At 44.6% G+C, this 18,104-nt stretch overlaps 1 protein-coding gene across 6 annotated transcripts in view; it reads left to right on the plus strand.

The window, feature by feature from the left end:
* The first annotated feature begins 12,405 nt into the window (after positions 1 to 12,405).
* Positions 12,406 to 18,104, plus strand: part of DAZAP1 (DAZ associated protein 1) — a 37,225-nt gene continuing 31,526 nt past the window's right edge. For 3 of the 6 annotated variants that reach the window (XM_075825404.1, XM_075825408.1, XM_075825405.1), the window contains exons 1-2: positions 12,407 to 12,542; positions 17,936 to 17,976. In XM_075825404.1, the coding sequence (XP_075681519.1) occupies positions 12,514 to 12,542; positions 17,936 to 17,976 (70 nt within the window). In that variant the 5' untranslated portion in view covers positions 12,407 to 12,513. Of the gene's footprint in view, positions 12,543 to 17,935; positions 17,977 to 18,104 lie in introns of all 6 variants that reach the window. The other 3 variants (XM_075825406.1, XM_075825407.1, XM_075825409.1) reach the window with 2 other exon arrangements.

Raw genomic sequence — 18,104 nt, forward strand, 5'->3', positions numbered from 1 at the left:
TGCAAAAAAATTGTTGTGCCGGTTATTACGGCCGCGCCAATACAGAATGTGTGTATATTTTATGTATTGAGACTTATTTTAATGGTTATTGTAAAAAAAGGTGTATGTGTATATTTTTTTAATTTAACATTACTTTATGTTTTTACTTATTTTTTAAACTTTAATGTACTGGCATATTTCTATATTACAGTACATTAGCCTGTGTACTGATAGTACACAGGCAGTTGTTAGGACATACCTAAGTATGCCCTTACAACAGGAAATGTGGTAGGACAGCCCTGGGGTCCTTCAATGGACCCTGGGCTGTCTGCCCATACATGGTATGTCCCTCAATCGCGTCACAGGAATTCCTTGTGACGCGATCCAAGGGGCATCCCCCCTTCTCATTTTCCCCTGAATGCTGCAGTCTGCTGTGATCACAGCATTCACGGGAATAACGGCGGAGATGAGAGGTTTCTCTGATCTCCGCCAGCGGGGCTGCGGCTGTGTAATACAGTCATTGCCCCGCTCCTGACAGGAAGTGCGTGCGCGGTCAGCATGAGGAGATGCGGCCGGCGCTGCACTAATGAGCGGCGGTTCAGGCACTGAAGACAGAACATAGGGGTGTTTTGTAGTGCGCCAGCCATATTCTGTTTTCAGTGCGCCGCTCAATAGTGCAGCGCCGACCTCATCGCATCATCCTGACCCCGGGCACTTGTTATCAGGACTCAGGAGCGCGGAAATTACTGTTTCACACAGCCGCAGCCCCGCTCTCATACATTCATGTGTTACAATACTGAGCTGTGCGGCCGCACAGCTAAATATCAAAATACATGAAATAACAGTATTGAACCGTTTGGGGATGCAGAGTATCAAAACAGTATCCAAGTTTCGATGCATCGTGCATCCCTAGAAGGAATTGGAATCCGCCATCTGCAAGGCAGTGGCCTTGGCTAAGCGAGAGACCAGAGAATCCACTGCCGGAGTCTGCACCCATGCGGAAGAATTGTCCTCTTGAAAAAGAGAGAAAACATCCAGATGGCTAGAGTGGGAAAGCTTCTTGTTCGGGTACTTCCATTTCTTAAAGACAATACCCTCTAGTTCTAAGTGGGCTGGATAAACAGTCTGAGAATGTTGGGGCTGTAGGAAAGAAATGGAGTCAGTAGAAGGGGAAGGTGCAGTATCAGTGACCCAAAGTATGTCATGAACAGCTCTAATTAGCACATCCACCGAGAAGGGAAGAGAGGTAGAACCCTTACCAACTGAATCCAAATCATATAATTCACCGTCAGAGAGAGCCTCTCTAGGAGAAGAGGCACCAGACCTGACTTCAGGACCGTAAATAGCCTGCCCACATGGGGGAGGTGAAACAGAAGAGGACAGTGAAAATGAGGGCAAGCGAGAAGCTCTGGTCCGCTTGTGGGGCTGGCCACGAGGGGAAGTGCTGGACAGGGAGTCCATAAGAGGACGGACAGAACAAGAGTCAGGCGGGCGAGCAGACATGCCACCTAGAATGGACCGAGTAATGTTATAAAGGGAATTAGCCCAATCTAGATCCACACCCATCATACCAGGGGTGAGAAACACTGGGTGTGGCAGAGGTGCAGAAGTCACAGGCATTTGCCTAGGAGGCCGGTATACATCACATAAGGAAGTAGATTGACCACAAGTAAATTTATGGTAGAGACTCCGCTGCCATCAGAAGTTTCTGCCTCCTACAACAATAAACTAAGACTGAATAGCTCAGTGTCTGTGGGCAGGGTATATCCTGTAGCATACCGCCCAACTTTTGAATTTGGAAAAGAGGGACATTTTTAAGCCACGCCCCTAACAACGCCCAATATCCCGCATAAACACATCAAATCATGGCCAGATCCTTCTGCAAATAACACGCGCACATTCTCACTGAGGATCTCTAGACTGTCTGGATATCACAGATATTATGGATCCGGTTATGTCATCTTTATGTTACTTTTCCTAATTTGGGTATAACATTTGCTCATCACGGCAGCAGCTGAAAGACAAACCAAAAGGCTGAGAACAATGAAAGTCAAGAGGGAGACCATGTGGTTGATGACTTTTCAATTGACAGGTAGCAGAGTTACATGATGGGGATTTTCTTTTTCCAGTTGTGTAACTCTGCTACCGGTCAATGTAAAAAGCATCCACCAGAGCCCCCCTGTAGATTGCTCCACACACAGCGCCCCTGTACATAGTGCCAGACACAGCCCCCCTGTAGATAGCTCCAGATAAAGCCCCCCTGTAGATAGCTCCAGACACAGCCCCCTGTAGATAGCTCCACACACAGCCCCCCTGTACATAGCACCAGACACAGCCCCCCTGTAGATTACTCCACACACAGCGCCCCTGTACATAGTGCCAGACACAGCCCCCCTGTAGATAGCTCCAGATACAGCCCCCCTGTAGATAGCTCCAGACACAGCCCCCTGTAGATAGCTCCACACACAGCCCCCCTGTACATAGCACCAGACACAGCCCCCCTGTAGATAGCTCCACACACAGCCCCCTCTGTAGATAGCTCCACACACAGCCCCCTGTAGATAGCCCCACACACAGTCCCCCTGTAGATAGCGCCACACACAGCCCCCCTATAGATAGCGCCAGACACAGCCCCCCTGTAGATAGCGCCACACATAGCCCCCATGTACATAGCTCCACACACAGCCCCCCTGTAAATAGCTCCACACACAGCCCCCCTGTAGGTAGCGCAACACAACCCCCTTATACTGTTAACTTTATTGTGCCACAATGCCGCCAGAGCGGAGAGCGGTAGAGGTAGCCTATTGCTGCCACTCTCCGATATGACAGGTCAGGTGACTGGACTGGTCCACTCCCGTGCCGGCATCGATCCCAGTGAGAACACCGCCGCAAGACTCCTGCCTTCTTCTGATTGCTGCTGCAGTCGTCTGGCATGCAGGGCGCCTGTCAGCAGTGATCAGCTGTTTTGATACAGCTGCAGCGCCCAGCGGGGCATTTTGCAGACCGCCCGGGACGGCGGGACTCCGGTGAGAAGCCGGGACTGTCCCGCCGGATCCGGGACAGTTGGGAGGTATGCCTGTAGTAAGAGTCACTTTTTTATTTCATAGTGTCAAGCCTCCTAATGGCAACAGCATATACCTGTGGTCTGTGTCCCCCAATGTAACAAACAAGAAACAGAAGTATTGCAGTGTATAGCATAAGCAAAGCCATAGACAGTATGGTAAAGTCCCCTAGAGAAATAAAAAAAAAAAAGGAAAAGATTATGTAAATAAAGTTTAAATATAAATTGGTATAATTGGTATCGCCACATCCATAAAGGTCTAAACTATTAAAATTTCACATTATTTAACCCGCCGGGTAAACGGCGTAGTGAAAAACAAATTCACAATGCAAGCATTGCTGTTTTTTGGTCACCTTGCTTCCCCAAAAAAATGGAATAAAAAGTGGTCAAAAAGTTGTATATACCAATAAATACTACAGCTTGCCCCGCAAAAAACAAGCCTTCACACCACTTCATAGACGGAAAAATAAAAAAGGTATGAGTCTCAGAATATGGCTATAGAAAACAAATGTATTTTTTAGCAAATTGTTGTTTTTTTGTAAAAGTAGTACATCATAAAAAAAATATATAAAAATGTGGTATCTCCATAATTGTATTGACCACAGAATAAAATTCAAATTACGTTTTTACCACACGTGAACGCCGGAAAAACAAAACCCAACAAACAATGGAAGAATCACTGTTTTTTCCCCCCATTCCACCCATAGTTGCCAACATTAGATTTTTTTTCCAGTGACACTTAGGCTCTGTTCATACAGAGTTTTATGCCGCGGAGACCGCGGCAAAAAAACTGCCAAAATTGCATCCCATTGATTTCAATGGGAGGTGGAGACGTATCTTTCCCGCGAGCAAAAAAAAACATTTAAATCAATGGGAGACGGAAAAAAAACGTGTTTTTTGCCACGATTTTTGACGGGGGTTTTTAAAAAAAAAACAAAAAAAACGCTTACGGTTTTTTTCCTTTGCCTGTTGAAGAAAGAGGTAAAAAAAATTAGTAAAAAATGCATCAAAAATAGCGGCAAAAAACTGCCTGTGGTGCAAAACCACTTAAAAAAACCAGAGCTGATTTTTCCAGGCAGAATTTTTTGCCTTATGGTGTGGTGTCTTTGGTGGGTGTGTCTTATGTGGGCATAGCTTATCTGGTGGGTGTGGCTAGTGGGGTGTGGTTTTCTTTCCAAAATTTCTGCATACACATAAACAAACAAAAATGTCTGCACTAGTTTGGCTGGCAACTACTATGGTGGCCAGTATCTCCTCTGGTTATCCGGTCGTTTACAGGCAGCTGATGTTTCACTTTATCACTAGGGCTAGGCAAAATGTGCTGACCACTACTGGTAGCGTAAAAACCAGAGTAGATCGTGCCACACTCAGTGGCTTTTGTAGATGGTGCTCCACAATGCCCCCAGTAGATAGTGCCACACACTGCTCCATGTAGATATTGCCACATGGCTTCCCTGTAGATAGTGCCACAGTGCCCCTTTTTAGATAGTGCCACGGTGCTCTCTGTAGCTGGTGCCAGACAGCCCCCTCTGTAGCTGGTGCCAAACAGCCCCCTCTGTATCTGGTGCCACACACTCCCCTCCATATAGATGGTGCCCTCCCGCCCCTGTAGATAGAGCCATTGTGGCTCCCTCTAGGAGGGGAATCCCCAGCCAGAGAGTTGCCGATGCTCTGGTCGGGAATTTTTCTCCTGGAGGAGCCCCTGACATCACTGTCCATATATGGACAGTGACGCCAAGGCCTTCTCCAGTAGCGGAATCCCCGGCCAGAGCATCGGCAACTTTCTGGCCGGGGATTCTGGCACTCCAGGAGCCTGACTTCACTGTCCATATATGGACGGTGACATCGTCAGGTGTTCCTTCTATGATCGGAATCCCTAGCCAGAGCGTCGACAACGCTCTAGATCGAGAATCTGCTGCATGAGGAGCCCCTGACTTCACTGTCCATCTATGGACAATGACATCATCAGCGGTTCCCTCTATGAGTGGAATCCCCGGCCAGTCCATTTCCGGCGCTCTGGCCGGGGATTCCGCTCATAGAGGAAACCCCTGACGACATCATTGTCCATATATTGTCAGTGAAGTCAGGTGCTCCTCCTGGTGTGCCTGAATCCCCAGCCAGAGTGTTGCCGAAGGCCTGGCCAAAGATTCCGAACCAGGAGGAGTGAATGGCAGAGCAGAAAGCGGATAGTTTCCTGCTCTGCCATAGTATTCGATTGTATCTGCATCCAGATATTTGTTTAATTTCAGTTTTTAAGTACATTATATGGTAAAATATATATATATGGTCTTATTTCCGCTGATTCCGGCAATTAACCCCTTGATTGCGGTGATCGATTGCAATCACCGCTTTCAGGGGTTTCTAGCTCATCGGCAGACCTCACGATGAAATTGTGAGGCTTGCAGATGGCTAGCATGGCGATCGGAGGCCAAGTAATGGCCTCCGTGTCTGCCATGTACGGAAGCCTATCAGGATCAACCTCCTGATAGACTTCCTATCAGAGTGACAGGACGTCAATGCCGTTCGCGATGCACACTGTCGATGTCTGATTTCGTCAATTAACCCGTTACATGCGGGACTCGATTGCGATCTCCGCATGTAGGGGGTTTGTAGCACATCAACAGCCCCCATGCAATTGTGGGTCCTGCTGATGCTTGTGATGGCACCCGGGGGCCAGACAACGGCCTCCGGGTCTGCCATGTATGCAAGCCTATGAGGATCAGCCTCTGGCTGGTCCTCGTAGACTAACTGTCAGAGTGACTGTGACGTCACACTGACAGTTGGAATACGTTACACTACCTAGGTAGTGTAATGTATTCTAGCAGCGATCAGAGCTGCAGGTAAAAAAAGAAAGTGTCAAAAGTAAAGAAAAAATTTAAAAAAAAGTTAATAAAAATGTTTTACAAAAGTGTAAAAATAAAAGATTTTCTTTTCCTATAATAAGTCTCTTATTATAGGGAAAAAATGAAACCGTTAAAAAACAGTACACATATTTGGTATCACCGCGTTCGTAACGACCAAATCTATAAAACTACAATGTTATTTTTACCGCACGGTGAACGCCGCAAAAAAAACAAACTAAAAACAATGCCAGAATCACTATTTTTTGGTCACCACCCCTCCCAAAATATAGAATAAAAAGTGATCAAAAAGTCGCATGTACTCGAAAATAATACCAATAAAAACTACAACCCGTCCCGCAAAAAACAAGCCCTTACACAGCTTTTTTGACTAAAAAATAAAAAAGTTACGGTTCTCAGAATATGGTGACACAGAAAATAAATTATTTTATTGTGCAAATGCTGCAAAACATAAAAAAACTATATACATATGGTATCGCCGTAATCGTACCGACCCGCAGAATAAAGTAAAATTGGCATTAAGGCCTCATGCACACTTCAGTTTTTTCCTTCATGGTGCTATCCGTTTTTGTCACTGATAGCACCCTGAACCCATTCATTGCAATGGCCCAATGCACACTTCCGTTATTTAAACGGATCCGTTGTTCCGTTCCGTGCAAAGTAGAGCATGTCCTACTTTGCTCAGTGATTCAGTGACCGTGTGGCCCATAGAAGTCAATGGGTCAGTGAAAAAAACGGATGGCACACTGAAGGCTTCCGTGTGCTGTCCGGTTTTGACTGATCCGTTGCCATAGCAACGGCTGGGTGGGACAAAGTTCACAGACTCACAGTCTACAGTAGCCAGTCAGTTCTGAAGATGGATGTGGAAAGAATGATAGCATTGGTGCAGGATCACCCAGAACTGGGGGATACGCGCACAGAATGCTACCACGACCGTTATAAAAAGGACGCCGCGTGGGAGGAGCTTGCCAAGGAGCTTTTGACACGCAGATGGCAGAAGGGAACTAGTGCCCAGCGTCACAAAATAAGTAAATGCACACATTGCACTGCTTGTTTTCTGAGCATGCTTTTCTTTTGTTCCATTGTATGTAATTCTCAGTAGGTAAACTTTACACACCCACAGTAATGTTATTTTCGCATTGACCTGCTGTCTTATAACATGTGCTTTGCAATCCCCAAATTCTGACCGTTATAGACTTTGCGCAGTCTCAAGTGTGTCAGAAGGTAGCGTAGACCTTGCACAGTTGTATTCTGTATTATTTCTAGTAGAGATGAGCGAACTTATGAACAGTTCGGTTCGGCTAGTTCGCCGAATTTCACGAAAAAGTTCGATTCGGACCAAACTAGTTCTGACCGAACCTGTCATTTCCGTGCGCCGAGCATGGTACTGTCCAGGGTGCTGATAGAGTTAATGGGCTGCACTAACTCTTTCAGTAACCTTGACAGTACCATGCTCGGCGCGCGGAAAATACAATTTTAATGTAATAAAAAATATATATAAATACGTTCATACTTACATTCCTCCTGTCCGGCCTCCAGCGATGACGTTTCATCCATGTCACCGCTCGCTGAAGCCAATAACAGGCTGTAGTGGCGGTCACGCTCGTCACGTGACCGCCTCTGCAGCCAATCACAGGCTGCCGCGGCCTCTGCAGCCAATCACAGGCTGCCGCGGCCTCTGCAGCCAATCACACGCTCCTCTCCTGAAATACTCTGTGCTGCCTTAAACTCTGTGGACAGGTCAGGATCCTGTTTCTTTTAAATGCTGCACTGTAGCGCAGCCTTATATCGTGGATCGAGCGGGTTCCCCAGCAGCATTTAAAAGAAACAGGATCCTGACCTGTCCACAGAGTTTAAGGCAGCACAGAGTATTTCAGGAGATGAGCACGGCCGGTCACGGGCAGCCGGTCATTTTTCCGAGCTGTGCTTCCATTATAAAGTATAGGAGCACGGCCCGTAAAATAAAAAAATAGAACATGTTCTAGCTTTTTAACGGCTCGGGCACCTTCCCGTGAGAAAACGGGAAGGTACCCGTGGCTAACAGAAGTCTATGGGCCCACTATTTCGGGTCGTAATTACGACCCGTAAATCCAAAGTAAGCCAAGCAGAGTAATCTCAAACTGTTCTCTATGCTCTGAAAGCTAAGAAAACAGCACCAAAAACTTCTTGTAAACTTTCTATGGGTGTTTCCTGGGACATGTGACAGGTTCAAGTGAAGTTCACATCCGTTTTTTAAACGGAAACACGGAACGGAAACGGAGTGCACACGGAAACAAAAACGGACACACGGATCCATCAAAAACGGCCGCTAAAACGGTGATGGAAGTGTGCAGGAGGCCTTATAGTGCATTATGAACGCCGTAAGAAATAAAGAATTTAAAACGCCAAAATCACTGTTTTTGGCCACCAAAGCTCTAAATAAAATGTAATAAAAAGTGATCAAAAAGTTGCATGTACCAAAAAATGGTACCAATGAAAACGACAGCTCGTCCCGCCAAAAATAAGCCCTCACACCGCTCAGTTCATGGAAAAATAAAAAAGTTATGGCGTTTGGAAGGCGGGGAGTGAAAAACTAAAATGGAAAAGCAATAAAGGATCAGTCCTGCAAAGGTTAATTAATTTCTATTAAAAAAATAAATTATTACCACATGTGGGGTATTGTCATACTCGGGAGAGATTGATTTACAAATTTAGGGCGACTTTTTCTCCTTTATCCCTTGTGAAAATGAAAAAATGCAACATTTTAGTGGACAAAAATGTTTATATTTATTTTCACGGCCTAATTCTACTAAATTCTGCAAAAGACCTGTGTGGTATAAATGCTCACTATACCCCTAGAAAAATCCCTTGAGGGGTGTAGTTTCCCAAATGGTGTCACTTTTGGGGTGTTTCCACTATTTTGTTCCCTCCAGGGCGTTGCAATCGCGACATGGCACTAAAAACCAATCCAGCAAAATCTGTGCTCCAAAATCCAAATGGCGCTCCCTCCGTTCTGAGCGCTGCCGTGGGTCCAAACAGCAGTTTATTACCACATATGGGGTATTTCCGTAATCGGGAGAAGATGTTTTACAAATGTAGGGGTGCATTTTCTTCTTTATTCCTTGTAAATATTACAAATTTCTATGTTTTTTAAGAAAAAAGGTAGATTTTCATTTTCACAGACTAACTCCAATAAATATAGCAAAAGACCTGTGGGGTCAAAGTGATAACTATACCCCTAGATAAATTCCTTGAGGGGTCTAGTTTAAAAAATGGGGTCACTTTTGGGGAGTTTCCACTGTTTTGGCACCACAAGACCTCTTCAAACCCGACATGGTGCCTAAAATATAATTAAAAATAAGCAGGTCCCGAAATCCACTAGGTGTCCTTTGCTTCTGAGGCCGGTGTTTCGGTCCATTACCACATTAGGGCCACATGTGGGATATTCCTAAAAACTGCAGGACCGGGGCAATAAATATTAAGTTGTATTTCTCTGGTAAAACCTTCTGTGTTACACAATTTTTTTTATTACACATGAATTTCGGCAAAAAAAAGACAGTAAAAAATAGTGTAGTACCGTGTTAGCCTGAAACAATATGCAATGTTAAAGAGGCTATGTCACCAGATTTTCAAACCCCTATCTCCTATTGCAGCAGATCGGCGCTGCAATGTAGATAACAGTAACGTTTGTTTTTTTTCAAAAACGAGCATTTTTGGCCAAGTTATGACCATTTTTATATTTATGCAAATGAGCCTTTCTTACGTACAACTGGGCGTGTTTAAAGTTATGTCGAACTGGGCGTGTATTGTGTTCGTTACATCTGGGCGTTTTTACTTGTTTTACTAGCTGGGTGTTGTGAATGGAAGTGTATGATGCTGACGAATCAGCATCATCCATTTCTCTTCGTTACCACCCAGCTTCTGGCAGTGCACAGACACACAGCGAGTCCTCGCGAGATCACGCTGTGACGTCACTCACTTCCTCCCACAGGAACTTCATCGTGTCGGATGAGCGAGGACACGCTGTGTGTCTGAACTGCCAGAATCTGGGTGGTAACGAAGAGAAGTGGATGATGCTGATTCGTCAGCATCATACACTTCTATTCACAACGCCCAGCTAGTAAAACAAGTAAAAACGCCCCGATGTACACACACAATACACGACACGCCCAGTTGTACATAACTTTAAACACGCCCAGTTGTACTTAAGAAAGGCTCATTTGCATAAATATAAAAATGCTCATAACTTGGGTAAAAATGCTCGTTTTTGAAAAAAAAAAAACGTTACTCTTATCTACATTGCAGCGCCGATCTGCTGTAATAGGAGATAGGGGTTGCAAAATCTAGTGACAGAGCCTCTTTAAATACCTTTGTGTCAAAAAAGACAAAAGTATATTAGGTATGATACCTTTATTGGCTAACCATAAAAGTTCTATATGCAAGCTTTCAGAGCACAGAGTGTGCTCTGAAAGCTTGCATATAGAACTTTAATGGTTAGCCAATAAAGGTATCATACCTAATATACTTTTGTCTTTTTTGACACAAAGGTATTTAAAGAGGCTCTGTCACCAGATTTTGCAACCCCTATCTGCTATTGCAGCAGATCGGCGCTGCTATGTAGATTACAGTAACGTTTTTATTTTAAAAAAACAAGCATTTTTGGCCAAGTTATGACCATTTTCGTATTTATGCAAATGAGGCTTGCAAAAGTCCAAGTGGGTGTGTTTAAAAGTAAAAGTCCAACTGGGCGTGTATTATGTGCGTACATCGGGGCGTGTTTACTACTTTTACTAGCTGGGCGTTCTGATGAGAAGTATCATCCACTTCTCTTCACAACGCCCAGCTTCTGGCAGTGCAGATCTGTGACGTCACTCACAGGTCCTGCATCGTGTCGGCACCAGAGGCTACAGTTGATTCTGCAGCAGCATCAGCGTTTGCAGGTAAGTAGCTACATCGACTTACCTGCAAACGCCGATGCTGCTGCAGAATCATCTGTAGCCTCTGGTGCCGATGTGTCCTCGCTCGTCTGACACGATGCAGGACCTGTCAGTGACGACACAGCGTGATCTCTCGAGAACACGGCTGTGTCTGCACTGCCAGAAGCTGGGCGTTGTGAAGAGAAGTGGATGATACTTCTCATCAGAGCGCCCAGCTAGTAAAAGTAGTAAACACGCCCCGATGTACGCACATAATACACGCCCACTTGTACTTTTACTTTTAAACACGCCCAGTTGTACTTTTGCAAGCCTCATTTGCATAAATACGAAAATGGTCATAACTTGGCCAAAAATGCTCGTTTTTTAAAAATAAAAACGTTACTGTAATCTACTTTGCAGCGCCGATCTGCTGCAATAGCAGATAGGGGTTGCAAAATCTGGTGACAGAGCCTCTTTAACATGGCAAAAAAAAAAAGAAATTTGTAAATTTCCCCTCTACTTTGCTTTATTTACTGTGAAACGCCTATAGGGTTAAAATACTTTCTGAATGCTGTTTTGAATACTTTGAGGGGTGCAGTTTTTAAAATGGGGTGATTTATTGGGGGTTTCTAATATATACGGCCCTCAAAGCCACTTCACAACTGAACTGGCCCCTGTAAAAATAGCCTTTTGAAATTTTCTTGAAAATGTGAGAAATTGCTGCTAAAGTTCTAAGCCTTGTAACGTCCTGGAAAAATAAAAGGATGTTCAAAAAACGATGCCAATATAAAGTAGACATATGGGAAATGGTAACTAGTGACTATTTTGTGTGGTATTACTGTCTGTCTTACAAGCAGATACATTTAAATTTAGAAAAATGCACATTTTTGATAATTTTCTCTAAATTTTGGGGTTTTTCCACTAATAAATATTGAATTTATCGACCAAATTTTTTCCCTAACATAAAGTACAACATGTCACGAGAAAACAGTCTCAGAATCGCTTGGATAGGTAAAAGCATTCCAGAGTTATTACCACATAAAGTGACACGTCAGATTTGAAAAAAATCGGCTGTGCCACAAGGTCAAAACAGGCTGTGTCCTGAAGGAGTTAAAAACTACAGCTTGTCCCGCAAAAAAACAAGACGTTATACTGCTATATAAATGGAGAAATTTAAAAGGCATGGTTCTTGGAAAAACGAAAATTTTTAAATTGACTGTTTCTCAAAGGGGTTAATAGCGTTAAAAAAAAAAGTTATGGCTGTTTTACAAGCACAAGCTGTGTGGTAGTGTTGCAGCTTCCCACCATATGTAAAAAGGCACCCTGGCCTGAAGGAAATGTAATAGACCTGTAGGTCAGTTACAAAATAGAGACATTTCGATAGCGGACTGAAGGGAATTTTGAGTCCATAGTAGATAAACACGTGAGAGGTAGTCCAGTTTAAACAAAGAGGGTGTCACAAAATAGAGCACAATCGTCGGAAACACACAGAAATGTCGGATGGGTGCCATTTCGTCTCAGGTTTGACTTCAGCAAAATGGCGTCGCTTTCTGTAATTATGACCTTGCCTCTAGTGCCGAAAATCTATTGGAGAGTAATGCGTGCGTAATGACGGTGACGCCGCCCCCTGCCAGGAAACCCCGTAGCCTCGCGCTGTGTTACCGTTGGTCGGAGGTGTTGAGAGAAGCGGCGGAGGCACAAGATCTGCCGCAGAGAAATGAACAACCAAGGCGGGGATGAGATCGGGTGAGAAACTGAAGCGGGTGACGGTTTGTGTGGGGTTATCTTGAGGGGGGGAAGGGAGTGAGGTGACCCTGAAAAAGTGTGAGTGCTTCTGAGGCCTGGGCGTGAATGGAACACACGGCAAGTGTGGGGTACCGGCCTGCAGGTTGGGCTCAGGTGCAGTGGGGCCTACTGGGGAATTCCAAAGCGGGCAGCGTCCCTGCTGTTAGGACGAGAAAAGGGTGATGGGGAAGTAGACTGGCGGTCACGTGTCTCCACGTTCGAGAGCCCGGCATTACTCGTGGCACGCAATGGAGGCTGAGCCTAGCATACGGCCATGTGTAACACAGGGTTCTTGTCTCTGGCCTGTGCAGCCAGTAGCGCCCCGAGCTCTTTGAGCGCCTCAGGTCTCCTAACATCCACTCCTGAAAACCATGATGCATTTAGTAGCTTTGCCCTGTGGTTTGGGGCAGAGAACCGGTCTGTCAGGTTCAGCCTTTGTTTAATAATTGCTATTTGCAGCACCTGTTTATTGTTCGGATTAGGTGTAGTATCCGCACATCTGATGCTGGAGCGGTCCCATGGGGGGTATGGGGTTATCCCACGGGTGCGCTCTATTTCCAGCAGTCGTATTTGTCAGTTATCACACCGGCCTCCCTAATGATTTCAGGCAGAAGGTGCAATATGGTTGTACTATTTTTTCTGTCTTCCCTTTATCTACATCCCACTATACGTGTATCTGTAGCCTGCTAAAGTTATGAACTCCCTTATATAGAAGCATTATGTTTAAAGCTTTTCATTCATCTTAAAGTGTAGACATCACCAATTTTTAGATTGTAATCTGTATCCGTTTAATAGATTTCCTTGTGGTTATTTAGGTAAAAAAAAATATAAATTTGTGTCCTTTTCAGTTACTTTCACTATGAAGTGAATGAGTTTGAGGGGTTGATTTGTGTCGCAATGAGTCTGAAGGCTAGAGTTTCAGCAACGGCTCTGACCAATCAGGTTGAGAATAGTATGCCAGGTGACATGACCTACCAATCAACTGCTTTAAAAAGAGGGCTAAACACCGCATGAATATTCATGAGCAGCCATTTTGTTAGGGTATACGGCAGGAGTTCTGCATTTTATATGTGAGGCGCTTAGTCACATCAGTGAATTAAAATTTTTAGCATTTCTTCCCCTTTAAACACTATTTCACAGTTTTGCATTAGTTGACATGAAATGTTGAGTGTCTTTGTGAATTATGTTACATGTTGTATCATGATCCGGAGCTGCATTCACAAGTTTGCAGGCTTCAGAGCTGAAATCACAGCATTCTTTGCTAACTCAATGGGGCTAATTTATTAACTTTTTTTTTTTCTACGCTAGTTTTCAGGCGTAGAAAAGTCTCAAAAGGGCCTAAAAGTTTAGGGTCTCCTGTACTTTAAGTTTGAGTTCCCACAAAGCGTAAACACTGCGGAATTTCTGCAACTTGACACTGCAGAAATTCCGCAGCATTTACAGTAGCAGCAGTACCACCTGGGCGTAGTCATAGCGACACTTTCTTCTGTTCTTTCAGTCCAGCCTCCTGGGATGACGTTTCATCCAATGTGACTGCCACAGCCAATAACAGGCTGCAGCGTCATCCTAGGAGGCCAGACTGCACCGCCAACGGAGGGCACGTCGCCATGACTACGGTCCTGGCTAAGTATAAACTTTTCTTTAGGCTTCTTTCTGCAGCGGAGATTCCGCCCAATAAATTGTGTGGTTTTTCTGGCGGAATTTTCCGCGGGTTTATGGTCGGAAATGCTGAGTAGTTTTACGCAGCGTATCCGACCCATGGGAGCCCGGCCTTAGGGTGAATTAACAGATGGCGGGAATTACTTTAATGGGGAAGTAAAATCAGCAAGTAGTGTATTGTCACAGATTTTGGTGCAGATTACCCGCGGATGCGCAGCGGAAACCACAATTGCGGATTTTATGGGTGTATTCGCACGCAGCAGTTTTGCTGCAGAAATTTTTGTCAATGAAAATCGGCTCCATTCATATGAATGGTGTTTCTGCAGCAGGTATATGGACTTCTGCAAGCCCTATTCAGATGAACGAGACAGTCACAGAAAATTCTGCAACAAATCTTCGTGTAAGGCTACATGCACGCGTTGCGTATTTTGCTGCAAAACCTCAGCAATACGCAGGAAATTTGTGGGTAAAAACTGCACCTAATCATGCATTTTTCAGTGCGGTTTTGATGCGTTTTTCGACGATTTTTCATTCTACGGATTTTGTTGTGATTTTCCTCAGCACTAGGCATATACAATTCGCAAATGGAAACGCAAGATAAATTGACATGCTGCAGATTTGAAAATATGCACCGCAGGTCGATTTACATGCAGAAAAAATCTGCACCGTGGAGATGAGGTTTCTTGAAATCTCATTTACTTTGCTGGTACTGTATAACGCTGTGGATTTGCCACATGAATATACCTGCGGTAAATGCGCATGTGATACGCAACGTGTGCGTAGAGGCAAAAGGCCGGGTTCGCACAGGTCAGATTTGCTGCTTAAAAATCACGCATAGTACCTGGAACCCGCAGCACATTCCGCTGCGGAAGAAAGTACTCATACTTACTCCCTCCGTCTTCTCTGTACGTAGTCTGGCCTCCGATGACCTTGCAGGCGATGTGATGCTGCAGCCTGTGATTGGCTGCAGCAGTCACATGGGATGAATTCAATGGGTGTAAAACGCACCAGAAAATCAACAAAAACGCAGCATAAATCGACATGCTGCAGAATTAAATTCTGCACTGCAGGTCAATTTATTAATTTTTATGCTGGTTTTTTTTTCCGCAGTGTGGGCATGAGATTTTTAAAATCTCATCCACTTTGCTCCTACTGTAAATTCTGCGGAATTTCCTCACAGAATTCCGTAATACAGCGTTTACGCTACGTGAGAACCCTGCGTTAATGAATGTTTTTCTGCTACAAAAGAAATCCGCAGATGAAAATCTGCACTGTTTTCGCCCAATCCACACTGTTTTGTGTGTGAAATTATCTTGCAGATTTCTGAAATTTCTGCAACTTGAAGAGCATTGCGCAAAACCACGCACGTGCTGCAGAAACAACCCCGTTTAGATGTATGGAAAGGATTTGCAGAAATTTCTGCAACAAATCTTCCTCTTGTCAATATACCCTTAGGCCTGGATTTTTATTTTTTTTATGGGTCTTTAATTACATTCACACTACAGTGAAAAAAAGCTGTGTGATGGTCGTTTTTTTAACGGACGTGTCACGGCCGTTTTCAGAGCAATAAAGTTCTATGGGTGTTTTCACACGGCAATTTTTTTTATTTTTAAAAACGAACAGGCCATCAAAGAATAGGACATGTCCTATATTTGTCCGTTTTCCTCGCCTGAAGGCTCCTATAGAGCTCAGTGGATCAGTTTATTAATGGCTGTTTTTCAGGAATCAATCCTTGTGATGGCTGATAAAAACTGATCCGAGGACTCCCTGGATACAGCGCTACGCTGAGCCCAGGGAAGCCCTTGACGTTACGGTCCGTATATGGACAGTGACTTCAGGGGCTCCCTCATGGATCGGCAGTCCCCAGCCAGAGCATCGCAAGATATCTGCCAGGAGACTCCTTTCTTGGGAAAGCCCTTGACGTCACTGTCCATGTAAGGAATGTTACATCAGCTGCTACTCCTGGAGCGGATTCCCCGGCCACAGCGTTGACGATTCTGTTCTTAGCACCATCACCCCTTTGTAGATGGCGCCATTGTAGCTACCTCTGGGAGTGGAGTCCCCGGCCAGAGTGTCGGCAACGCTCTGGCCGTGGATTACGCTCCTCGAGGGAGCTATCCTGGCGCTGTCTACAGGGGGTTGGGTGGCGCTAACTACATTCACACGACCGTGAAATAAAACAGCCATTAAAAACTGTTCAACTGTCAGTTTTTCATGGACATTTTGCATCAGTGTGTTTCAAAATCCCATAGACATGAATGGGTCCGTAATTACAGATGAAATATACGGTTGTGTACATGGGGCCTATTGCCCCACGTACACGACCGTAATTACGGAACCATTCATTTCTATGGCTGACGTATATTTATGAGAAGTTGTCCGTGCCGTAAAAACTATCCGAAAAAATAGGACGTACTTTATAATGGGAACACGACCAGTAATTACGTGCACGGTCGTGTGCATGGGCCTTAATGAACGTTTGTCATCTGTTTGCCATCCGTTTTTCATGGCCATTAAAAAAAAGGATGGATTTTATTAGTCAGGGTTTTTTTTTTGTCCCAACGCCCTGGAAACCACACAGTGCCCATGTAGATAGTGGTGCAATGTCCCCGCAGATACTGCCATAGTGCCCACTGTAGATAATGCCCACATAGTGCCACAGTGCTCACATAGAAAATGACAGTGCCCACATAGAAAGCACCACAGTGTACATGGTGCCAACCCACTCCCCTGCAGATAGCGCCACTGTAGCTCTCTTTAGGAGCGTAATCCCTTTGTAGACGGAGCCCCTGAGGGTCTGTTCACACGTGCACGTCCGATACGCCTGAAATTACGGCGCTGTTTTCAGGAGAAAACCGCTCTGGAATTTCAGACGTAATGGCAAGTGCAGGCGTTTTTCGTAGCGTCCATTACGGACGTAATTGGAGCTGTTTTTCTATGGAGTCAATGGAAAACTGCTCCAATTACGTCCCAAGAAGTGACAGGCACTTCTTTGACGCGGGCGTCTTTTTTTTACGCGCCGTATTTTGCACGGGCAAAAAACGCAGTGAAATATGTTTTCTTTGCCTCCCATTGATGTCAATGGGAGGTCAGAGGCGTAAACTCTTGAAGATAAGGCATGTTCCTTCTTTTTAAAAAACGGCTTTCCATTGAAATAAATTTTCATACGCGTCAAAAAACTCAGTGTGAACAACCCCTAAAGCATTGATTGAGATCTACATAAAATAATCTGTATTGTCCACATTGATAGAAGTAAAAAATGCAGCAAAGGAATATCTTGCATATCTGTGGGAAAACAAAACCCTAAAGTAGATAACAGTAGCCCGAACCCACTGATTTCAGCAGAATTGGCCCAAAGATCTCATGTATGGGGCCTACTGAATGTGCCCAAATGGCAGATGTCAGGGTGAAAAGGGATAAGGCATGTTAGACTTCAAAGTCCCCAACCCTTTATTGCCACCATACATAAGCTGCTGCTAGTGGTGTCTGGCAGTGGGTTATTTCCCCCTCCTCATTGAAATAAGCATGTACACTGGGACTAGCGTGTATGCTTCTAGTTTTTTTTTAGTTGGGAGAAAAAGCACAAATATTGGCTGGCTTCAGTGTGGTATGCATCTGTAAATATACCACTCCATTTTGATGGTATATTTTAGTGTTTATTCTTTAATATGACTAATGTATGTGTTCTTTTACAGGAAGCTTTTTGTTGGTGGTCTTGATTGGAGTACAACGCAGGGTAAGTTTGACAAATGACCGAAGTATATAAAATACTATCATATGCTTTATTGCCTTGTTTACGCCTTACAGGGGCATTTTTGCTTAATGACTGAAATGGGGGAGGGGGGGTACAAGTTGTCCTTTAAA

Source organism: Rhinoderma darwinii, chromosome 1, assembly GCF_050947455.1.
Source record: "Rhinoderma darwinii isolate aRhiDar2 chromosome 1, aRhiDar2.hap1, whole genome shotgun sequence".
NCBI lineage: Eukaryota > Metazoa > Chordata > Amphibia > Anura > Rhinodermatidae > Rhinoderma > Rhinoderma darwinii.